Here is a 25,931-nt window from a genome sequence, read left to right as displayed (position 1 = left end):
TGTTGAATACACTGTGCACATTTGTGTCCAATAAAATAGCGCCGGATATTGCGCTATGCACAGGTGCTGATTCCGGTGCCATTTTAGTAAAATGACACAGGCGAAGCGCTGCAGGGGGGCGGTGGAAAGGTGAGGAGTGTATTTTTTTTTTTTATGGATGGATGGAAGGGGGAACATGGACCAGAATGGGGGAGCACATAACAGGATGGGGGACCAGGATGGGAGAGCATATACAAGGATAGGGGACCAGGATGGGAGAGCATATACCAGGATGGTGGAGCAGGATAGGGGAGCATATACCAGGATGGGGGAGTATATACCAGGATGGGGAGAGAGCATATACCAGGATAGGGGAACATATACCAGGATGGAGGAGTATATACCAGGATGGGGAGAGAGCATATACCAAGATGGTGGAGCAGGATAGGGGAGCATATACCAAGATGGGGGAGCATATACCAGGATAGGGGAGCATATACCAGGATGGGGGAGCATGGACTAGGATGGGGGAGCACATAACAGGATGGGGGACCAGGATGGGGGGGCATATACCAAGATAGGGGACCAGGATGGGGGAACATATACCACGATAGGGGAACATATACCAGGATGGGGGACCAGGATGGAGGAGCATATACCAGGATGTGGGGCATAGACCACGATAGGGGACCAGGATGGGGGAACATATACCACAATAGGGGACCAGGATGGAGGAGCATATACCAGGATGCGGGAACATATACCAGGATGGGGGACCAGGATGGGGGAGCAGGATGGGGGAGCAGGATGGGGGAGCAGGGCCGGCGTCAGCACCCAGCGTACCCGTGCAAGTGCAGGGCCCTGGACCATCAGGGGGGCCCACTCGTTATCGGGGCCCGGGCTGCTTCCCCGGCATCTGTGCAGGGCCGCCGGTGCTGTTCAAGCCCTGCTCTGCTACATGCAGCAGCAGTGTGCGGTCATTGTGCTGCTGCTCCACCAATCAGGCCCAGTGCTGTCACTTTCAAGACATGGCCGCACGCTGTGTGCAGTGCGGCTGTGTCTGGTAGTAATGACACGTAGGGGCGACACTGCGCCTTTAATTGTGCTTGTGTGTCGCACCTGCTGCGTCATTACTACCAGACACAGCCGCACAGCGCGCGGCCATGTCTGGAAAGTGACAGCACTGGGCCTGATTGGTGGAGCAGCAGCACAATGACCGCACACTGCTGCTGCTGCATGTAGCAAAGCAGGGCTTGAACAGCACCGGCGGCCCTGCACAGATGCCGTGGAAGCGGCCTGGGCCCTGACGGCGAGTGGGCCCCCTGATGGTCCAGGGCCATGTGACACGCCTGAGGCCCTGCACTGCCACATGACTGAGGAGCTGGACGGGACACAGGCCGGGGGCAGGTGAGCGAGCTTCCCCAATCCCCATATAAAAAATATTTCTTATGTGTGTGTGCATGCATGATGTGAATGTCTGTGTATATATATTTATGTCCGTTTTATATGTGTTTTTAAGAACGTGTTCAAATTTGTATGTGTATGTATCTGTGCGTGTCTGCGTATTGTGTGTATATCTGTGTACCATGTTCATGTGTGTGTGTGTGCATGCCTGCATACCGTGTGCATGCGCATGTCTGTGCACTGTGTGTGCGTGTCTGCGTATTGTGTGCGTGCGTGTCTGCGTATTGTGTGCGTGCGTGTCTGCGTATTGTGTGCGTGCGTGTCTGCGTATTGTGTGCGTGCGTGTCTGCGTATTGTGTGCGTGCGTGTCTGCGTATTGTGTGCGTGCGTGTCTGCGTATTGTGTGCGTGCGTGTCTGCGTATTGTGTGCGTGCGTGTGCGTATTGTGTGTGTGTCTGCGTATTGTGTGCGTGTCTGCGTATTGTGTGTGTGCGTGTCTGCGTATTGTGTGCGTGTCTGCGTATTGTGTGTGTGCGTGTCTGCGTATTGTGTGTGTGTGTCTGCGTATTGTGTGTGTGCGTGTCTGCGTATTGTGTGCGTGTCTGCGTATTGTGTGTGTGCGTGTCTGCGTATTGTGTGTGCGTGTCTGCGTATTGTGTGTGTGCGTGTCTGCGTATTGTGTGCGTGTCTGCGTATTGTGTGTGTGTGTGCGTGTCTGCGTATTGTGTGTGTGCGTGTCTGCGTATTGTGTGTGTGCGTGTCTGCGTATTGTGTGTGTGTGTCTGCGTACTGTGTGTGTGTGTGTCTGCGTATTGTGTGTGTGCGTGTCTGCGTATTGTGTGTGTGCGTGTCTGCGTATTGTGTGCATGTCTGCGTATTGTGTGTGTGTCTGCATATTGTGCGTGTCTGCGTATTGTGTGTGTGCGTATCTGCGTATTGTGTGCGTGTCTGCGTATTGTGTGTGTGTGTGTCTGCGTATTGTGTGCGTGTCTGCGTATTGTGTGTGTGCGTGTCTGCGTATTGTGTGTGTGCGTGTCTGCGTATTGTGTGTGTGCGTGTCTGCGTATTGTGTGTGTGCGTGTCTGCGTATTGTGTGTGTGCGTGTCTGCGTATTGTGTGTGTGCGTGTCTGCGTATTGTGTGCGTGCGTGTCTGCGTATTGTGTGCGTGTCTGCGTATTGTGTGTGTGTGTCTGCGTATTGTGTGTGTGCGTGTCTGCGTATTGTGTGCATGTCTGCGTATTGTGTGTGTGTCTGCATATTGTGCGTGTCTGCGTATTGTGTGTGTGCGTATCTGCGTATTGTGTGTGTGTCTGCATATTGTGCGTGTCTGCGTATTGTGTGCGTGCGTGTCTGCGTATTGTGTGCGTGCGTGTCTGCGTATTGTGTGCGTGCGTGTCTGCGTATTGTGTGCGTGCGTGTCTGCGTATTGTGTGCGTGCGTGTCTGCGTATTGTGTGCGTGCGTGTCTGCGTATTGTGTGCGTGCGTGTCTGCGTATTGTGTGCGTGTCTGCGTATTGTGTGTGTGCGTGTCTGCGTATTGTGTGCGTGTCTGCGTATTGTGTGCGTGTCTGCGTATTGTGTGTGTGTGTGCGTGTCTGCGTATTGTGTGTGTGCGTGTCTGCGTATTGTGTGTGTGCGTGTCTGCGTATTGTGTGTGTGTGTCTGCGTATTGTGTGTGTGCGTGTCTGCGTATTGTGTGCATGTCTGCGTATTGTGTGTGTGTCTGCATATTGTGCGTGTCTGCGTATTGTGTGTGTGCGTATCTGCGTATTGTGTGCGTGTCTGCGTATTGTGTGTGTGTCTGCGTATTGTGTGCGTGTCTGCGTATTGTGTGTGTGTGTCTGCGTATTGTGTGTGTGTCTGCGTATTGTGTGTGTGCGTGTCTGCGTATTGTGTGTGTGCGTGTCTGCGTATTGTGTGTGTGCGTGTCTGCGTATTGTGTGTGTGCGTGTCTGCGTATTGTGTGCGTGTCTGCATATTGTGTGTGTGTGTCTGCGTATTGTGTGTGTGCGTGTCTGCGTATTGTGTGTGTGCGTGTCTGCGTATTGTGTGCATGTCTGCGTATTGTGTGTGTGTCTGCATATTGTGCGTGTCTGCGTATTGTGTGTGTGCGTATCTGCGTATTGTGTGCGTGTCTGCGTATTGTGTGTGTGTGTCTGCGTATTGTGTGCGTGTCTGCGTATTGTGTGTGTGTGTCTGCGTATTGTGTGTGTGCGTGTCTGCGTATTGTGTGTGTGCGTGTCTGCGTATTGTGTGTGTGCGTGTCTGCGTATTGTGTGTGTGTCTGTGTACTGTGTGTGCATGTGCGTACTGTGTGTGTGTGCGTGCTTGTCTGCGTACTGTGTGTGCGTGCTTGTCTGCGTACTGTGTGTGCGTGCTTGTCTGCATACTGTGTGTGTGCGCATGTTTGCATATGTGAAGGATGAGGTGGCAGGCTGGGCCCTGTGTTGTATACTTATATTTCTCTGCGGTATCTCTGCATCATGAATCATGGTATGTGCTAAAGGGGCCACTGAGACTCTTTCGCCCAGGGCCCACAAAAACCTGGAGCTGGCCCTGTAGGGGAGCATATACCAGGATGGGGGAACATATACCAGGATGGGGGAGCATATACCAAGATGGGGGAACATATACCAGGATGGGGGAACATATACCAGGATGGGGGACCAGGATGGAGGAGCATATACCAGGATGGGGGAACATATACCAGGATGGGGGACCAGGATGGGGGAGCATATACCAGGATGGGGGAACATATACCAGGATGGGGGACCAGGATGGGGGAGCATATACCAGGATGGGGGACCAGGATGGGGGAGCATATACCAGGATGGAGGAGCATATACCAGGATGCGGGAACATATACCAGTATGGGGGACCAGGATGGGGGAGCATATACCAGGATGGGGGAGCATATACCAGGATGGGGGACCAGGATGAGGGAGCATATACTAGGATGGGGGAGCATACACCAGGATGGGGGAGCATATACCAGGATGGGGAACCAGGATGGGGGAGCATATACCAGGATGGAGGAGCATATACCAGGATGGGGGAGCATATACCAGGATGCGGGAACATATACCAGTATGGGGGACCAGGATGGGGGAGCATATACCAGGATGGGGGACCAGGATGAGGGAGCATATACCAGGATGAGGGAGCATATACCAGGATGGGGGAGCATACACCAGGATGGGGGAGCATATACCAGGATAGGGGAGCATATACCAGGATTGGGGACCAGAATGGGGGAACATATACCGATAAGAATTCTAGCCACCCGGGATAGAACGGGTTCAATATCTAGTATAATATAATCTCCAGGCGACACTTACGCTTTCATAGAAAAGGGTCCCAAAGATCTTCACCTTCTTACTGGCGCATCCGGCCGGACAGAAATACCTGGAACCAATAAAAACCGTAAGAGAAATCCACCAGAGCATCACCGGTCACCGATCTGGGAGAACATCAGCATGCAGGACATGGTGAACTGAAATAACATGTGACATCTGCTCGCGTTCTCAGGTATTCTGCTCTTGCTGTTTCTGTCTTGTACACTCCCTGCACAGAAAATGGGAGGAGCTTCAGGACTGAGATCCAACTGCAGCCAACTCTGATGTGGCAAGTGGGAGGGGTTAATTCAATCTGCTCCTAAATCCTGAGGTTCGAGGGCGGAGACACAGCAGAAGGTCCAGAGACGGAGACACGACTGCCCGGAGTTCCCCTTTAAGTGACCTGTAAGTGGAGGATCTGGAGCCTCCGCATGTAGACAAAAATCCTGCGTTCAGTGTAAATCCGACAGTTCACACAGGAAAGAAACCTCCCAGGCACAGGGCAGGGCGTCTCCTCCAGCCCCAGAAGATTACACTCCCCTGCACCACTGCGATCTCACTGCAGAGGGGAGAGGAACCTGCTGCAGGTGCGCGGGATCTCCCTGCTCCCGCAGTGCCTGCTGAGTGGGCGGGCTCTTCCCAGTGTGATGTCAGCGCTGTGTTCACTGAGCCAATCAGATGTTTCCTCCTATAGCTGCAGACACAGAGAGCTGCAGCTGCATCCCCCTCCTCCAGCCAGAGCACAAAACCGCAAAAGTATCAGAAGCTGCAGGTGCTGAAGTGTGAACCGCAGCTCCCCTGCACAGCAATGTACAAAAATATCACACAAAAGCGGATTACAGAGAGAGCGCGCACCTGTTACAGGTGGATCCCTTACACTTGTCCCTCATTCGGGTCTCACATTTGATGACTTGAGCTAAAAAAAAAAAATAAAAAAATAGAAATCAATTAACTGATAGCACCGCTTTCTCAGAGAGGTCACCGCCAGTCTCCAGTGAGTCTGCAGTCTCAGTGATGTCACCGCCGGGCTCCAGTGAGTCTGCAGTCTCAGTGATGTCACCGCCGGTCTCCAGTGAGTCTGCAGTCTCAGTGATGTCACCGCCGGTCTCCAGTGAGTCTGCAGTCTCAGTCATGTCACCGCCGGTCTCCAGTGAGTCTGCAGTCTCAGTGATGTCACCGCCGGTCTCCAGTGAGTCTGCAGTCTCAGTCATGTCACCGCCGGTCTCCAGTGAGTCTGCAGTCTCAGTGATGTCACCGCCGGTCTCCAGTGAGTCTGCAGTCTCAGTGATGTCATAGCCAGTCTCCAGTGACTCTGCAGTCTCAGTCATGTCACCGCCGAGCTCCAGTGACTCTGCAGTCTCAGTCATGTTACCGCCGGTCTCCAGTGACTCTGCAGTCTCAGTGATGTCACCGCCGGTCTCCAGTGACTCTGCAGTCTCAGTCATGTCATAGCCAGTCTCCAGTGACTCTGCAGTCTCAGTCATGTCATAGCCAGTCTCCAGTGACTCTGCAGTCTCAGTCATGTCACCGCCGAGCTCCAGTGACTCTGCAGTCTCAGTCATGTCACCGCCGGTCTCCAGTGACTCTGCAGTCTCAGTCATGTCACCGCCGGTCTCCAGTGACTCTGCAGTCTCAGTCATGTCACCGCCGGGCTCCAGTGACTCTGCAGTCTCAGTCATGTCACCGCCGGGCTCCAGTGACTCTGCAGTCTCAGTCATGTCACCGCCGGTCTCCAGTGACTCTGCAGTCTCAGTCATGTCACCGCCGGTCTCCAGTGACTCTGCAGTCTCAGTCATGTCACCGCCGGTCTCCAGTGACTCTGCAGTCTCAGTCATGTCACCGCCGGTCTCCAGTGACTCTGCAGTCTCAGTCATGTCACCGCCGGTCTCCAGTGACTCTGCAGTCTCAGTCATGTCACCGCCGGTCTCCAGTGACTCTGCAGTCTCAGTGATGATGTCACCGCCGGTCTCCAGTGACTCTGCAGTCTCAGTGATGTCACCGCCGGTCTCCAGTGACTCTGCAGTCTCAGTGATGATGTCACCGCCGGGCTCCAGTGACTCTGCAGTCTCAGTCATGTCACCGCAGGTCTCCAGTGACTCTGCAGTCTCAGTCATGTCACCGCAGGTCTCCAGTGATCTGCAGTCTCAGTGATGTCACCGCCGATCTCCAGTGACTCTGCAGTCTCAGTGATGATGTCACCGCCGGTCTCCAGTGACTCTGCAGTCTCAGTGATGTCACCGCCGGTCTTCAGTGACTCTGCAGTCTCAGTGATGATGTCACCGCCGGGCTCCAGTGACTCTGCAGTCTCAGTCATGTCACCGCAGGTCTCCAGTGACTCTGCAGTCTCAGTCATGTCACCGCAGGTCTCCAGTGATCTGCAGTCTCAGTGATGTCACCGCCGGTCTCCAGTGACTCTGCAGTCTCAGTCATGTCACCGCCGGGCTCCAGTGACTCTGCAGTCTCAGTGATGTCACCGCCGGGCTCCAGTGACTCTGCAGTCTCAGTGATATCACCGCCGGTCTCCAGTGACTCTGCAGTCTCAGTCATGTCACCGCCGGTCTCCAGTGATCTGTAGTCTCAGTCATGTCACCGCCGGTCTCCAGTGACTCTGCAGTCTCAGTGATGTCACCGCCGGGCTCCAGTGACTCTGCAGTCTCAGTCATGTCACCGCCGGTCTCCAGTGACTGCAGTCTCAGTCATGTCACCACCGGTCTCCAGTGACTCTGCAGTCTCAGTCATGTCACCGCCGGTCTCCAGTGGCTCTGCAGTCTCAGTCATGTCACCGCCGGGCTCCAGTGACTCTGCAGTCTCAGTGATGTCACCGCCGGTCTCCAGTGACTCTGCAGTCTCAGTCATGTCACCGCCGGGCTCCAGTGACTCTGCAGTCTCAGTCATGTCACCGCAGGTCTCCAGTGACTCTGCAGTCTCAGTCATGTCACCGCAGGTCTCCAGTGACTCTGCAGTCTCAGTCATGTCACCGCAGGTCTCCAGTGATCTGCAGTCTCAGTGATGTCACCGCCGGTCTCCAGTGACTCTGCAGTCTCAGTCATGTCACCGCCGGGCTCCAGTGACTCTGCAGTCTCAGTGATGTCACCGCCGGGCTCCAGTGACTCTGCAGTCTCAGTGATATCACCGCCGGTCTCCAGTGACTCTGCAGTCTCAGTCATGTCACCGCCGGTCTCCAGTGATCTGTAGTCTCAGTCATGTCACTGCCGGTCTCCAGTGACTCTGCAGTCTCAGTCATCTGCAGTCTCAGTGATGTCACCGCCGGGCTCCAGTGACTCTGCAGTCTCAGTCATGTCACCGCCGGTCTCCAGTGACTGCAGTCTCAGTCATGTCACCACCGGTCTCCAGTGACTCTGCAGTCTCAGTCATGTCACCGCCGGTCTCCAGTGGCTCTGCAGTCTCAGTCATGTCACCGCCGGGCTCCAGTGACTCTGCAGTCTCAGTGATGTCACCGCCGGTCTCCAGTGACTCTGCAGTCTCAGTGATGTCACCACCGGCCTCTAGTGACTCTGCAGTCTCAGTCATGTCACCGCCGGGCTCCAGTGACTCTGCAGTCTCAGTCATGTCACCGCCGGGCTCCAGTGACTCTGCAGTCTCAATGATGTCACCGCCGGCCTCCAGTGAGTCTGCAGTCTCAGTCATGTCACCGCCGGGCTCCAGTGACTCTGCAGTCTCAGTCATGTCACCGCCGGGCTCCAGTGACTCTGCAGTCTCAGTGATGTCACCGCCGGTCTCCAGTGACTCTGCAGTCTCAGTGATGTCACCGCCAGCCTCCAGTGAGTCTGCAGTCTCAGTGTCAGCCTGCGGCTCCCTATTCTTACTATTCCTGCAGTGCGGCCATGTGTCTTGTATGCGGCACTTACTCATCAAGTTCTCGGTGTGCTGCGGTGTTTTTGGCTGCGGTGTTTTTGGCTGCGGTGTTTTTGGCACCACTTTGGGCTTGTTGATCTTTTCATGTACCCAGATCAGCGTCTCCTCAGGGACACGAGGAGATTCGACCTCATTGGTTTCATCAGTCTCCACCGTGCCGGCGTGCTTGTCACCTGCAGAAGAACAGGACAGTGTGTGATAAAACATCACTGAGCGTTTTACCAGAGCCCGGACCACTGCCCAGGACCCTCGCCCAGGATCCCCACCCAAGACCCTCGCCCAGGACAGGAGGCTACGCTTATGGCAATCACTTCTCTGCCTCCGTCCACACACGAGGACATCGCTCCGCACAAGCAGCAGCAGAAGCACAAGAGGTCGAGCGCTGGAAGGTTCAGGACAATCTACAAGACTCGCCCTGCGTCCAACACAAAAGCCACTGAGGACTCATAGGACAGACAGCAAAGAACTGGAAGTAGTACAGCCAACAGGCATAGGCGGGAGGATGGGAGTTATACTGCTCTGGGTATTATAGGATGGATGGAACAAGATATTCCCATAATCTGCAAGGTCAAGAAAGGAATGAACGGAGCATCATCTGCCGTCTGGAAGCCAAGACCTAGACGGTACTTGTAAATCTCACTGTGCCGTAATGGCGGCACATAAATTCTGCTGCCGCAACGGGCGGATGATGAAAATCACATCACAGACCAAAATGTGCAACAGACACGTAATCCGCAAGCTGCAGGCAGATACTATAGAAATAAAGGGGCAGATCACAGGGAGCGTACGCACGCCCCGCATGAGCGGAGGAGGACGAAGCTGCTCCCGATCACTGAGAGGAGGACGGAGCTAGTCCCCCCGATCACTGAGAGGAGGACGGAGCTAATCCCCCCGATCACCGAGAGGAGGACGGAGCTAACATGCCCCCGATCACTGAGAGGACGGAGCTATCCCCCGATCACTGAGAGGACGGAGCTATCCCCCCGATCACTGAGAGGACGGAGCTATCCCCCCGATCACTGAGAGGACGGAGCTATCCCTCCGATCACTGAGAGGACGGAGCTATCCCCTCAATCACTGAAAGGACGGAGCTAATCCCCCCGATCACTGAGAGGACGGAGCTAATCCCCCCGATCACTGAGAGGAGGACGGAGCTATCACTTCCAGTCATAGACAGGATGGAGCTAGCCACCCCAATCATTATGAGGATGAAACATCTATCCCCCCAAGCACAGAGAGGAGGGAAGGAGCTATCCCCCGATCACTGAGAGGAGGACGGAGCTATCCCCCCGACCACAGAGAGGAGGAATGGAGCCATCTCCCCTATCAGTGAGAAGAGGATGGAGCTATTTCCCCGATCACTGAGAGGAGGACGGCGCTATCCCCCCTGATCACTGAGAGGAGGACGGAGATATCCCCTCATCACTGAGAGGAGGATTGAAATATCCCCCCGATCACTGAGAGGAGGACGGAGCTATCCCCTCTGATCACTGAGAGGAGGACGGAGCCATCACTTCCGGTCAGAGACAGGATGGAGCTAACCCCCCCAATCATTATGAGGATGACAGAGCTATCCCCCGATCACTGAAAGGAGGGAAGGAGATATCCCCCCCGATCACTGAGAGGAGGACGCAGCTATCCCCCCTGATCACTGAGAGGAGAACGGAGATATCCCCCAAGATCACTGAGAGGAGGACGGAGACATCCCCCCCGATCACTGAGAGGAGGACGGAGACATCCCCCCGATCACTGAGAGGAGGACGGAGACATCCCCCCGATCACTGAGAGGAGGACGGAGATATCCCCCCCGATCACTGAGAGGAGGGAAGTAGCTATCCCCCGATCACTGAGAGGAGGACGGAGATATCCCCCCTGATCACTGAGAGGAGGGAAGGAGGTATCCTCCCGATCACTGAGAGGAGGACGGAGATATCCCCCCTGATCACTGAGAGGAGGGAAGTAGCTATCCCCCGATCACTGAGAGGAGGACGGAGATATCCCCCCTGATCACTGAGAGGAGGGAAGGAGGTATCCTCCCGATCACTGAGAGGAGGACGGAGATATCCCCCCTGATCACTGAGAGGAAGGAAGGATCTATCACCCCGATCACTGAGAGGAGGACGGAGCCATCTCCCCGATCACTGAGAGGAGGGAAGGAGGTACCCCCCAATCAATGAGGGAAGGATGGAGCTATCCCCACGATCACAGAGAGGACAGAGGTATCCCCCCGATCACAGAGAGGATGGAGCTATCCCCTCGATCACAGAGAGGAGGACGGAGCTATCCCCCCGATCACTGAGAGGAGGATGGAGATATCCCCCCAATCACTGAGAGGATGGAAGGAGCTATCCCCCCAATCACTGAGAGGAGGGAAGAATCTATCCCCCTGATCACTGAGAGGAGGGAAGGATCTATCCCCCTGATCACTGAGAGGAGGGAAGGAGGTATCCCCCCGATCAATGAGGGAAGGACGGAGCTATCTCCCCGATCACAGAGAGGACGGTGCTATCCCCCTGATCACAGACAGGATGGAGCTATCCCCCCGATCACAGAGAGGACAGAGGTATCCCCCCGATCACAGAGAGGACGGAGCTATCCCCCCATGACTGATCTTCAGGGAGGGTGATCCTTACATTTTACCCGTTAATGTCCCACTACAGATCTTTACCTTTGTAGCAGAGGTTATTTTTGCAGTTGCCGCCATAGCTGGGTGGACACTCGGAGCACGGTCGGCCATTCTTATAAGGGGCTTCCCCAATCCAGTTTCCCCTGAAAAGGAACATGAAGTCTTATCACTACGAGCCGTGCAGCAGAGTCCTCCGTGCAGCAGAGTCCTCCGTGCAGCAGAGTCCTCCGTGCAGCAGAGTCCTCCGTGCAGCAGAGTCCTCCGTGCTGCTGATGAATGGCGGCAGTGTGCGGTTGATGCAGATGTGCAGAGAACGGTCTGATGGCGCCACTTATCACACCGGCAGCTGCTGTTCGGCCCATCACATGTCCCTGTGACGCTGGGTGTGGAGTGTGATGAAAGGTGCGCTTGTGCCGGGACCGCACTCACTTTGGAGAGTAGTTGCAGACGAGGTAGACGGCGTTCTCCCAGATCTCCCCCCACACGTTCATCCTCTTGCAGACGTTCACCGCGCAGCCCACTTTAGTGGTTGTGGCCCAGACAATCTGGAGATGGAAAAGACGAGATGAATGGCAGCAGGTCGGAGACGGGTCAGCCGTGGTCAGACGCCTGGGAGGTCGGGGGGCCGGGGGAGACCTCAGCTAAACCGCAGGCGGAACATGGCAGGTACAATCCCAGACCAGGTCTCCAGCTGAGTCAATGGCAGATCTGTCAGCGCGGTGGGGATGTGCAGGGACCAGTGCCCGATGGCCCCTATAGTGGCTGGCACTCCCAGCATGCACCTGCATCACTTACCTGGGTGTAATGGGTGCACATGGGTCCCGAGCACCGGTCCGGGCAGAAAGGGTTACACTCGTGGGGGTACGGATAGGTGTAGTCCTTCACCTCGTCATACCAGGACTGGACGTGAAATGCCGGAGAGCGATACCTAGGTGAGGACATTATACAGGTTAGGGCTTATCACAGAGCGGTGATGCCGCGCCCCCCGTCCTCGCCTGCCCCCCGTCCTCACCTGCCCCAGTGCACCGCCAGATTCTGCCCGATGGCCATGAGCAGCCCGGGGGGTCCGTGCTCCCACAAGCACTGCTGGGCCCAGGCCTCCGCCGAGCGCTCCAGCTCATCGTCCCACGTCTGCAGGGAAAAAACACTTGGGTTTAGTTCTCTGAGCTGCTGCACCGCTTCTTGTCACTGAATGGTAACATGTTGCATCCAGGGGCTAAAAGCCCCTTCAGGCCGAGTACTGGAGACCCTAATGTCACCGATAACGGCCTGATACACTGTCACAGACCATCAGCAGCGGATCGTCCTCAGCCCAAGGCCGGGCCGCCCCTGGATGTCAATCAATGAGGTTATCAGTCACTGGCAGCAAGAAGAGAGTTTACAGAAAGCAAACACTACAACATCTGATGGGAAAACGTAATCAGGAGTTTCTCCATCTCCCCCCGAAGTCACGAGCTACAGAACAAGCAGATGTCCATCGCAGGTCAGAAACCACGACCCAGACAATGTGCTGCAGTGTCCGGGCCGGACATGTGACCGCGGACCTGCGGCGGATCAGCTCCGTCACCTGCTGTGCTCAGGTCATACAGAGACTCTCAGCTCCCCCTGCTCCGACTCATTACCGACAAGGGACCGTCCCTGCAGGGAGGAAAGGGTTAACTCCAGAATGCCCCCCCACAGATCCCCTAGCAGGAGCCCCTGGTGCTGAGAAAAGGGGTCTTTACCATACAAGCAATCAAGTCTAATGGCTGCAGTATTTATCAGCGGTGACTGAGAATGCCGCCTATCCATCACCAGAGATCAGCGGTGACATCACTGAGAATGACGTCTATCCATCACCAGAGATCAGCGGAGACATCACTGAGAATGCCGCCTATCCATCACCAGAGATCAGAGGTGACATCACTGAGAATGCCGCCTATCCATCACTAGAGATCAGCGGTGACATCACTGAGAATGCCGCCTATCCATCACCAGAGATCAGCAGTGACATCACTGAGAATGCCGCCTATCCATCACCAGAGATCAGCGGTGACATCACTGAGAATGCCTCCTATCCATCACCAGAGATCAGAGGTGACATCACTGAGAATGCCACCTATCCATCACTAGAGATCAGCGGTGACATCACTGAGAATGCCGCCTATCCATCACCAGAGATCAGCGGTGACATCACTGAGAATGCCGCCTATCCATCACCAGAGATCAGCGGTGACATCACTGAGAATGCCTCCTATCCATCACCAGAGATCAGAGGTGACATCACTGAGAATGCCACCTATCCATCACTAGAGATCAGAGGTGACATCACTGAGAATGCCTCCTATCCATCACTAGAGATCAGCGGTGACATCACTGAGAATGCCGCCTATCCATCACCAGAGATCAGCAGTGAAATCACTGAGAATGCCGCCTATCCATCACCAGAGATCAGCAGTGACATCACTGAGAATGCCGCCTATCCATCACCAGAGATCAGCGGTGACATCACTGAGAATGCCGCCTATCCATCACTAGAGATCAGTGGTGACATCACTGAGAATGCCGCCTATCCATCACTAGAGATCAGTGGTGACATCACTGAGAATGCCACCTATCCATCACCAGAGATCAGCAGTGACATCACTGAGAATGCCGTCTATCCATCACCAGAGATCAGCGGTGACATCACTGAGAATGCCGCCTATCCATCACTAGAGATCAGCAGTGACATCACTGAGAATGCCGCCTATCCATCACCAGAGATCAGCAGTGACATCACTGAGAATGCCTCCTATCCATCACCAGAGATCAGCGGTGACATCACTGAGAATGCCGCCTATCCATCACTAGAGATCAGAGGTGACATCACTGAGAATGCCGCCTATCCATCACTAGAGATCAGCGGTGACATCACTGAGAATGCCGCCTATCCATCACCAGAGATCAGCGGTGACATCACTGAGAATGCCGTCTATCCATCACCAGAGATCAGCGGTGACATCACTGAGAATGCCGTCTATCCATCACCAGAGATCAGCGGTGACATCACTGAGAATGCCGCCTATCCATCACTAGAGATCAGAGGTGACATCACTGAGAATGCCTCCTATCCATCACCAGAGATCAGCGGTGACATCACTGAGAATGCCGCCTATCCATCACTAGAGATCAGCGGTGACATCACTGAGAATGCCGCTAATCCATCACCAGAGATCAGAGGTGACATCACTGAGAATGCCGCCTATCCATCACCAGAGATCAGCGGTGACATCACTGAGAATGCCGCCTATCCATCACTAGAGATCAGCGGTGACATCACTGAGAATGCCTCCTATCCATCACCAGAGATCAGCAGTGACATCACTGAGAATGCCGCCTATCCATCACCAGAGATCAGCAGTGACATCACTGAGAATGCCGCCTATCCATCACTAGAGATCAGCGGTGACATCACTGAGAATGCCACCTATCCATCACTAGAGATCAGCGGTGACATCACTGAGAATGCCGCCTATCCATCACTAGAGATCAGCGGTGACATCACTGAGAATGCCTCCTATCCATCACCAGAGATCAGCAGTGACATCACTGAGAATGCCGCCTATCCATCACCAGAGATCAGCAGTGACATCACTGAGAATGCCGCCTATCCATCACTAGAGATCAGCGGTGACATCACTGAGAATGCCTCCTATCCATCACTAGAGATCAGCGGTGACATCACTGAGAATGCCTCCTATCCATCACTAGAGATCAGCAGTGACATCACTGAGAATGCCGCCTATCCATCACTAGAGATCAGCAGTGACATCACTGAGAATGCCGCCTATCCATCACCAGAGATCAGCGGTGACATCACTGAGAATGCCGCCTATCCATCACTAGAGATCAGCGGTGACATCACTGAGAATGCCGCCTATCCATCACCAGAGATCAGCGAAGACATCACTGAGAATGACGTCTATCCATCACTAGAGATCAGCGGTGACATCACTGAGAATGCCGCCTATCCATCACTAGAGATCAGCAGTGACATCACTGAGAATGCCGCCTATCCATCACTAGAGATCAGCGGTGACATCACTGAGAATGCCGTCTATCCATCACTAGAGATCAGCGGTGACATCACTGAGAATGCCGCCTATCCATCACCAGAGATCAGCGGTGACATCACTGAGAATGCCTCCTATCCATCACCAGAGATCAGCGGTGACATCACTGAGAATGCCGCCTATCCATCACCAGAGATCAGCAGTGACATCACTGAGAATGCCGCCTATCCATCACCAGAGATCAGCGGTGACATCACTGAGAATGCCTCCTATCCATCACCAGAGATCAGAGGTGACATCACTGAGAATGCCACCTATCCATCACTAGAGATCAGCGGTGACATCACTGAGAATGCCTCCTATCCATCACTAGAGATCAGCGGTGACATCACTGAGAATGCCGCCTATCCATCACTAGAGATCAGCAGTGACATCACTGAGAATGCCGCCTATCCATCACCAGAGATCAGCAGTGACATCACTGAGAATGCCGCCTATCCATCACTAGAGATCAGCGGTGACATCACTGAGAATGCCGCCTATCCATCACTAGAGATCAGCAGTGACATCACTGAGAATGCCTCCTATCCATCACTAGAGATCAGCGGTGACATCACTGAGAATGCCGCCTATCCATCACTAGAGATCAGCAGTGACATCACTGAGAATGCCTCCTATCCATCACTAGAGATCAGCAGTGACATCACTGAGAATGCCGCCTATCCATCACTAGAGATCAGCAGTGACATCACTGAGAATGCCGCCTATCCATCACCAGAGATCAGCGGTGACATCACTGAGAATGCCTCCTATCCATCACCAGAGATCAGCGGTGACATCACTGAGAGTGCCGCCTATCCATCACCAGAGATCAGCAGTGACATCACTGAGAATGCCGCCTATCCATCACCAGAGATCAGCAGTGAAATCACTGAGAATGCCGCCTATCCATCACCAGAGATCAGCAGTGACATCACTGAAAATGCCGCCTATCCATCACCAGAGATCAGCGGTGACATCACTGAGAATGCCGCCTATCCATCACTAGAGATCAGTGGTGACATCACTGAGAATGCCGCCTATCCATCACTAGAGATCAGTGGTGACATCACTGAGAATGCCGCCTATCCATCACTAGAGATCAGTGGTGACATCACTGAGAATGCCGCCTATCCATCACTAGAGATCAGTGGTGACATCACTGAGAATGCCGCCTATCCATCACTAGAGATCAGTGGTGACATCACTGAGAATGCCTCCTATCCATCACTAGAGATCAGCAGTGACATCACTGAGAATGCCACCTATCCATCACCAGAGATCAGCAGTGACATCACTGAGAATGCCGTCTATCCATCACCAGAGATCAGCGGTGACATCACTGAGAATGCCGCCTATCCATCACTAGAGATCAGCGGTGACATCACTGAGAATGCCGCCTATCCATCACCAGAGATCAGCAGTGACATCACTGAGAATGCCTCCTATCCATCACTAGAGATCAGCAGTGACATCACTGAGAATGCCGCCTATCCATCACCAGAGATCAGCGGTGACATCACTGAGAATGCCGCCTATCCATCACTAGAGATCAGCAGTGACATCACTGAGAATGCCGCCTATCCATCACCAGAGATCAGCAGTGACATCACTGAGAATGCCGCCTATCCATCACCAGAGATCAGCGGTGACATCACTGAGAATGCCGTCTATCCATCACCAGAGATCAGCAGTGACATCACTGAGAATGCCACCTATCCATCACCAGAGATCAGCAGTGACATCACTGAGAATGCCGTCTATCCATCACCAGAGATCAGCAGTGACATCACTGAGAATGCCGCCTATCCATCACCAGAGATCAGCAGTGACATCACTGAGAATGCCTCCTATCCATCACCAGAGATCAGCGGTGACATCACTGAGAATGCCGCCTATCCATCACTAGAGATCAGAGGTGACATCACTGAGAATGCCGCCTATCCATCACTAGAGATCAGCGGTGACATCACTTAGAATGCCGCCTATCCATCACCAGAGATCAGCGGTGACATCACTGAGAATGCCGTCTATCCATCACCAGAGATCAGCGGTGACATCACTGAGAATGCCGTCTATCCATCACCAGAGATCAGCGGTGACATCACTGAGAATGCCGCCTATCCATCACTAGAGATCAGAGGTGACATCACTGAGAATGCCTCCTATCCATCACCAGAGATCAGCAGTGACATCACTGAGAATGCCGCCTATCCATCACTAGAGATCAGCGGTGACATCACTGAGAATGCCGCTAATCCATCACCAGAGATCAGAGGTGACATCACTGAGAATGCCGCCTATCCATCACCAGAGATCAGCGGTGACATCACTGAGAATGCCGCCTATCCATCACTAGAGATCAGCGGTGACATCACTGAGAATGCCTCCTATCCATCACCAGAGATCAGCGGTGACATCACTGAGAATGCCGCCTATCCATCACCAGAGATCAGCAGTGACATCACTGAGAATGCCGCCTATCCATCACTAGAGATCAGCGGTGACATCACTGAGAATGCCACCTATCCATCACTAGAGATCAGCGGTGACATCACTGAGAATGCCTCCTATCCATCATTAGAGATCAGCAGTGACATCACTGAGAATGCCGCCTATCCATCACTAGAGATCAGCAGTGACATCACTGAGAATGCCTCCTATCCATCACTAGAGATCAGCGGTGACATCACTGAGAATGCCTCCTATCCATCACTAGAGATCAGCGGTGACATCACTGAGAATGCCTCCTATCCATCACTAGAGATCAGCGGTGACATCACTGAGAATGCCTCCTATCCATCACTAGAGATCAGCGGTGACATCACTGAGAATGCCTCCTATCCATCACTAGAGATCAGCGGTGACATCACTGAGAATGCCTCCTATCCATCACTAGAGATCAGCAGTGACATCACTGAGAATGCCGCCTATCCATCACTAGAGATCAGCGGTGACATCACTGAGAATGCCGCCTATCCATCACCAGAGATCAGCGGTGACATCACTGAGAATGCCTCCTATCCATCACTAGAGATCAGCGGTGACATCACTGAGAATGCCTCCTATCCATCACTAGAGATCAGCGGTGACATCACTGAGAATGCCGCCTATCCATCACCAGAGATCAGCGAAGACATCACTGAGAATGACGCCTATCCATCACCACAGATCAGCGGTGACATCACTGAGAATGCCGCCTATCCATCACCAGGGATCAGCGGTGACATCACTGAGAATGCCGCCTATCCATCACTAGAGATCAGCGGTGACATCACTGAGAATGCCGCCTATCCATCACTAGAGATCAGCGGTGACATCACTGAGAATGACGCCTATCCATCACTAGAGATCAGCGGTGACATCACTGAGAATGACGTCTATCCATCACTAGAGATCAGCGGTGACATCACTGAGAATGCCGCCTATCCATCACTAGAGATCAGCAGTGACATCACTGAGAATGCCGCCTATCCATCACTAGAGATCAGCGGTGACATCACTGAGAATGCCGTCTATCCATCACTAGAGATCAGCGGTGACATCACTGAGAATGCCGCCTATCCATCACTAGAGATCAGCGGTGACATCACTGAGAATGCCGCCTATCCATCACTAGAGATCAGCAGTGACATCACTGAGAATGCCGCCTATCCATCACTAGAGATCAGCGGTGACATCACTGAGAATGCCGCCTATCCATCACTAGAGATCAGCGGTGACATCACTGAGAATGCCGCCTATCCATCACCAGAGATCAGCGGTGACATCACTGAGAATGCCTCCTATCCATCACCAGAGATCAGCGGTGACATCACTGAGAATGCCGCCTATCCATCACTAGAGATCAGCGGTGACATCACTGAGAATGACGCCTATCCATCACTAGAGATCAGCGGTGACATCACTGAGAATGACGTCTATCCATCACTAGAGATCAGCGGTGACATCACTGAGAATGCCGCCTATCCATCACTAGAGATCAGCAGTGACATCACTGAGAATGCCGCCTATCCATCACTAGAGATCAGCGGTGACATCACTGAGAATGCCGTCTATCCATCACTAGAGATCAGCGGTGACATCACTGAGAATGCCGCCTATCCATCACTAGAGATCAGCGGTGACATCACTGAGAATGCCTCCTATCCATCACTAGAGATCAGCGGTGACATCACTGAGAATGCCGCCTATCAATCACTAGAGATCAGCGGTGACATCACTGAGAATGCCGCCTATCCATCACCAGAGATCAGCAGTGACATCACTGAGAATGCTGCCTATCCATCACCAGAGATCAGCGGTGACATCACTGAGAATGCCGCCTATCCATCACTAGAGATAAGCGGTGACATCACTGAGAATGCCGCCTATCCATCACTAGAGATAAGCGGTGACATCACTGAGAATGCCTCCTATCCATCACTAGAGATCAGCGGTGACATCACTGAGAATGCCGCCTATCCATCACCAGAGATCAGCAGTGACATCACTGAGAATGCCGCCTATCCATCACCAGAGATCAGCAGTGACATCACTGAGAATGCCTCCTATCCATCACCAGAGATCAGCGGTGACATCACTGAGAATGCCGCCTATCCTTCACCAGAGATCAGAGGTGACATCACTGAGAATGCCACCTATCCATCACCAGAGATCAGCGGTGACATCACTGAGAATGCCACCTATCCATCACCAGAGATCAGCGGTGACATCACTGAGAATGCCGCCTATCCATCACCAGAGATCAGCGGTGACATCACTGAGAATGCCGCCTATCCATCACTAGAGATAAGCGGTGACATCACTGAGAATGCCTCCTATCCATCACCAGAGATCAGCGGTGACATCACTGAGAATGCCTCCTATCCATCACCAGAGATCAGAGGTGACATCACTGAGAATGCCGCCTATCCATCACCAGAGATCAGAGGTGACATCACTGAGAATGCCTCCTATCCATCACTAGAGATCAGCGGTGACATCACTGAGAATGCCACCTATCCATCACTAGAGATCAGCGGTGACATCACTGAGAATGCCGCCTATCCATCACCAGAGATCAGCGGTGACATCACTGAGAATGCCTCCTATCCATCACCAGAGATCAGCGGTGACATCACTGAGAATGCCGCCTATCCATCACCAGAGATCAGCGGTGACATCACTGAGAATGCCTCCTATCCATCACTAGAGATCAGCGGTGACATCACTGAGAATGCCGCCTATCCATCACCAGAGATCAGCGGTGACATCACTGAGAATGCCTCCTATCCATCACTAGAGATCAGAGGTGACATCACTGAGAATGCCTCCTATCCATCACTAGAGATCAGCGGTGACATCACTGAGAATGCCACCTATCCATCACTAGAGATCAGCGGTGACATCACTGAGAATGCCGCCTATCCATCACCAGAGATCAGAGGTGACATCACTGAGAATGCCTCCTATCCATCACTAGAGATCAGCGGTGACATCACTGAAAATGCCGCCTATCCATCACCAGAGATCAGCGGTGACATCACTGAGAATGCCGCCTATCCATCACCGGAGATCAGAGGTGACATCACTGAGAATGCCTCCTATCCATCACTGGAGATCAGCGGTGACATCACTGAGAATGCCGCCTATCCATCACCAGAGATCAGCGGTGACATCACTGAGAATGCCGCCTATCCATCACCAGAGATCAGAGGTGACATCACTGAGAATGCCGCCTATCCATCACCAGAGATCAGCGGTGACATCACTGAGAATGCCCCCGATCCATCACCAGAGATCAGAGGTGACATCACTGAGAATGCCGCCTATCCATCACCAGAGATCAGAGGTGACATCACTGAGAATGCCGCCTATCCATCACCAGAGATCAGCGGTGACATCACTGAGAATGCCACCTATCCATCACTAGAGATCAGCGGTGACATCACTGAGAATGCCCCCGATCCATCACCAGAGATCAGAGGTGACATCACTGAGAATGCCTCCTATCCATCACCAGAGATCAGCAGTGACATCACTGAGAATGCCACCTATCCATCACTAGAGATCAGAGGTGACATCACTGAGAATGCCGCCTATCCATCACCAGAGATCAGCGGTGACATCACTGAGAATGCCTCCTATCCATCACTAGAGATCAGCGGTGACATCACTGAGAATGCCTCCTATCCATCACCAGAGATCAGCAGTGACATCACTGAGAATGCCACCTATCCATCACTAGAGATCAGCGGTGACATCACTGAGAATGCCGCCTATCCATCACCAGAGATCAGCAGTGACATCACTGAGAATGCCACCTATCCATCACTAGAGATCAGCGGTGACATCACTGAGAATGCCACCTATCCATCACTAGAGATCAGCGGTGACATCACTGAGAATGCCACCTATCCATCACTAGAGATCAGCTGTGACATCACTGAGAATGCCACCTATCCATCACTAGAGATCAGCGGTGACATCACTGAGAATGCCACCTATCCATCACTAGAGATCAGCTGTGACATCACTGAGAATGCCACCTATCCATCACTAGAGATCAGCGGTGACATCACTGAAAATGCCGCCTATCCATCACCAGAGATCAGCGGTGACATCACTGAGAATGCCGCCTATCCATCACCGGAGATCAGAGGTGACATCACTGAGAATGCCTCCTATCCATCACCGGAGATCAGCGGTGACATCACTGAGAATGCCGCCTATCCATCACCAGAGATCAGCGGTGACATCACTGAGAATGCCGCCTATCCATCACCAGAGATCAGAGGTGACATCACTGAGAATGCCGCCTATCCATCACCAGAGATCAGCGGTGACATCACTGAGAATGCCCCCGATCCATCACCAGAGATCAGAGGTGACATCACTGAGAATGCCGCCTATCCATCACCAGAGATCAGAGGTGACATCACTGAGAATGCCGCCTATCCATCACCAGAGATCAGCGGTGACATCACTGAGAATGCCACCTATCCATCACTAGAGATCAGCGGTGACATCACTGAGAATGCCTCCTATCCATCACCAGAGATCAGCGGTGACATCACTGAGAATGCCACCTATCCATCACTAGAGATCAGAGGTGACATCACTGAGAATGCCGCCTATCCATCACCAGAGATCAGCGGTGACATCACTGAGAATGCCTCCTATCCATCACTAGAGATCAGCGGTGACATCACTGAGAATGCCTCCTATCCATCACCAGAGATCAGCAGTGACATCACTGAGAATGCCACCTATCCATCACTAGAGATCAGCGGTGACATCACTGAGAATGCCGCCTATCCATCACCAGAGATCAGCAGTGACATCACTGAGAATGCCACCTATCCATCACTAGAGATCAGCGGTGACATCACTGAGAATGCCACCTATCCATCACTAGAGATCAGCGGTGACATCACTGAGAATGCCACCTATCCATCACTAGAGATCAGCTGTGACATCACTGAGAATGCCACCTATCCATCACTAGAGATCAGCGGTGACATCACTGAGAATGCCACCTATCCATCACTAGAGATCAGCGGTGACATCACTGAGAATGCCGCCTATCCATCACCAGAGATCAGCAGTGACATCACTGAGAATGCCTCCTATCCATCACTAGAGATCAGCTGTGACATCACTGAGAATGCCACCTATCCATCACTAGAGATCAGCTGTGACATCACTGAGAATGCCACCTATCCATCACTAGAGATCAGCAGTGACATCACTGAGAATGCCACCTATCCATCACCAGAGATCAGCGGTGACATCACTGAGAATGCCGCCTATCCATCACCAGAGATCAGCAGTGACATCACTGAGAATGCCTCCTATCCATCACCAGAGATCAGCAGTGACATCACTGAGAATGCCTCCTATCCATCACTAGAGATCAGCGGTGACATCACTGAGAATGCCTCCTATCCATCACTAGAGATCAGCGGTGACATCACTGAGAATGCCTCCTATCCATCACCAGAGATCAGCGGTGACATCACTGAGAATGCCTCCTATCCATCACTAGAGATCAGCGGTGACATCACTGAGAATGCCGCCTATCCATCACCAGAGATCAGTGGTGACATCACTGAGAATGCCGCCTATCCATCACTAGAGATCAGTGGTGACATCACTGAGAATGCCGCCTATCCATCACCAGAGATCAGCAGTGACATCACTGAGAATGCCTCCTATCCATCACTAGAGATCAGCGGTGACATCACTGAGAATGCCTCCTATCCATCACCAGAGATCAGAGGTGACATCACTGAGAATGCCGCCTATCCATCACTAGAGATCAGCGGTGACATCACTGAGAATGCCGCCTATCCATCACCAGAGATCAGCAGTGACATCACTGAGAATGCCTCCTATCCATCACTAGAGATCAGTGGTGACATCACTGAGAATGCCTCCTATCCATCACTAGAGATCAGTGGTGACATCACTGAGAATGCCTCCTATCCATCACCAGAGATCAGCAGTGACATCACTGAGAATGCCTCCTATCCATCACCAGAGATCAGCAGTGACATCACTGAGAATGCCGCCTATCCATCACCAGAGATCAGTGGTGACATCACTGAGAATGCCTCCTATCCATCACTAGAGATCAGTGGTGACATCACTGAGAATGCCTCCTATCCATCACCAGAGATCAGTGGTGACATCACTGAGAATGCCTCCTATCCATCACCAGAGATCAGTGGTGACATCACTGAGAATGCCTCCTATCCATCACCAGAGATCAGTGGTGACATCACTGAGAATGCCTCCTATCCATCACCAGAGATCAGTGGTGACATCACTGAGAATGCCTCCTATCCATCACCAGAGATCAGCGGTGACATCACTGAGAATGCCGCCTATCCATCACCAGAGATCAGAGGTGACATCACTGAGAATGCCTCCTATCCATCACCAGAGATCAGCGGTGACATCACTGAGAATGCCTCCTATCCATCACCAGAGATCAGCGGTGACATCACTGAGAATGCCGCCTATCCATCACTAGAGATCAGTGGTGACATCACTGAGAATGCCGCCTATCCATCACTAGAGATCAGTGGTGACATCACTGAGAATGCCTCCTATCCATCACTAGAGATCAGTGGTGACATCACTGAGAATGCCTCCTATCCATCACCAGAGATCAGCGGTGACATCACTGAGAATGCCGCCTATCCATCACTAGAGATCAGTGGTGACATCACTGAGAATGCCGCCTATCCATCACTAGAGATCAGCAGTGACATCACTGAGAATGCCGCCTATCCATCACCAGAGATCAGTGGTGACATCACTGAGAATGCCGCCTATCCATCACTAGAGATCAGTGGTGACATCACTGAGAATGCCTCCTATCCATCACTAGAGATCAGTGGTGACATCACTGAGAATGCCTCCTATCCATCACTAGAGATCAGTGGTGACATCACTGAGAATGCCGCCTATCCATCACCAGAGATCAGCGGTGACATCACTGAGAATGCCGCCTATCCATCACCAGAGATCAGTGGTGACATCACTGAGAATGCCTCCTATCCATCACTAGAGATCAGTGGTGACATCACTGAGAATGCCTCCTATCCATCACCAGAGATCAGTGGTGACATCACTGAGAATGCCTCCTATCCATCACCAGAGATCAGTGGTGACATCACTGAGAATGCCGCCTATCCATCACCAGAGATCAGTGGTGACATCACTGAGAATGCCTCCTATCCATCACCAGAGATCAGCGGTGACATCACTGAGAATGCCGCCTATCCATCACTAGAGATCAGTGGTGACATCACTGAGAATGCCTCCTATCCATCACTAGAGATCAGTGGTGACATCACTGAGAATGCCTCCTATCCATCACCAGAGATCAGCAGTGACATCACTGAGAATGCCTCCTATCCATCACCAGAGATCAGCAGTGACATCACTGAGAATGCCTCCTATCCATCACTAGAGATCAGTGGTGACATCACTGAGAATGCCGCCTATCCATCACTAGAGATCAGTGGTGACATCACTGAGAATGCCTCCTATCCATCACTAGAGATCAGTGGTGACATCACTGAGAATGCCTCCTATCCATCACCAGAGATCAGCAGTGACATCACTGAGAATGCCTCCTATCCATCACCAGAGATCAGCAGTGACATCACTGAGAATGCCTCCTATCCATCACTAGAGATCAGTGGTGACATCACTGAGAATGCCTCCTATCCATCACCAGAGATCAGCGGTGACATCACTGAGAATGCCTCCTATCCATCACTAGAGATCAGTGGTGACATCACTGAGAATGCCTCCTATCCATCACTAGAGATCAGTGGTGACATCACTGAGAATGCCGCCTATCCATCACCAGAGATCAGTGGTGACATCACTGAGAATGCCTCCTATCCATCACTAGAGATCAGTGGTGACATCACTGAGAATGCCTCCTATCCATCACTAGAGATCAGTGGTGACATCACTGAGAATGCCTCCTATCCATCACCAGAGATCAGCGGTGACATCACTGAGAATGCCGCCTATCCATCACCAGAGATCAGTGGTGACATCACTGAGAATGCCTCCTATCCATCACCAGAGATCAGTGGTGACATCACTGAGAATGCCTCCTATCCATCACC

At 52.7% G+C, this 25,931-nt stretch overlaps 1 protein-coding gene across 2 annotated transcripts in view; it reads right to left on the bottom strand.

Annotated features, from left to right (window-relative positions):
- CRISPLD2 (cysteine rich secretory protein LCCL domain containing 2) overlaps positions 1–25,931 on the bottom strand; it is a 65,457-nt gene that overhangs the window by 11,456 nt on the left and 28,070 nt on the right. For both annotated transcript variants that reach the window (XM_073659910.1, XM_073659909.1), the window contains exons 3-9: positions 12,234–12,352; positions 12,017–12,149; positions 11,651–11,766; positions 11,264–11,364; positions 8,589–8,768; positions 5,575–5,635; positions 4,723–4,789 (exon numbers count right to left, since the gene is read on the bottom strand). In XM_073659910.1, coding sequence (XP_073516011.1) covers positions 4,723–4,789; positions 5,575–5,635; positions 8,589–8,768; positions 11,264–11,364; positions 11,651–11,766; positions 12,017–12,149; positions 12,234–12,352 — 777 coding nt within the window. The remainder of the gene's footprint in view (positions 1–4,722; positions 4,790–5,574; positions 5,636–8,588; positions 8,769–11,263; positions 11,365–11,650; positions 11,767–12,016; positions 12,150–12,233; positions 12,353–25,931) is intronic.

Source organism: Phyllobates terribilis, unplaced genomic scaffold (assembly GCF_046119375.1).
Source record: "Phyllobates terribilis strain yellow unplaced genomic scaffold, ASM4611937v1 Scaffold_14__1_contigs__length_39327217, whole genome shotgun sequence".
Classification (NCBI taxonomy): Eukaryota; Metazoa; Chordata; class Amphibia; order Anura; family Dendrobatidae; genus Phyllobates; species Phyllobates terribilis.
This window is presented reverse-complemented; position numbering and strand designations above follow the sequence as displayed.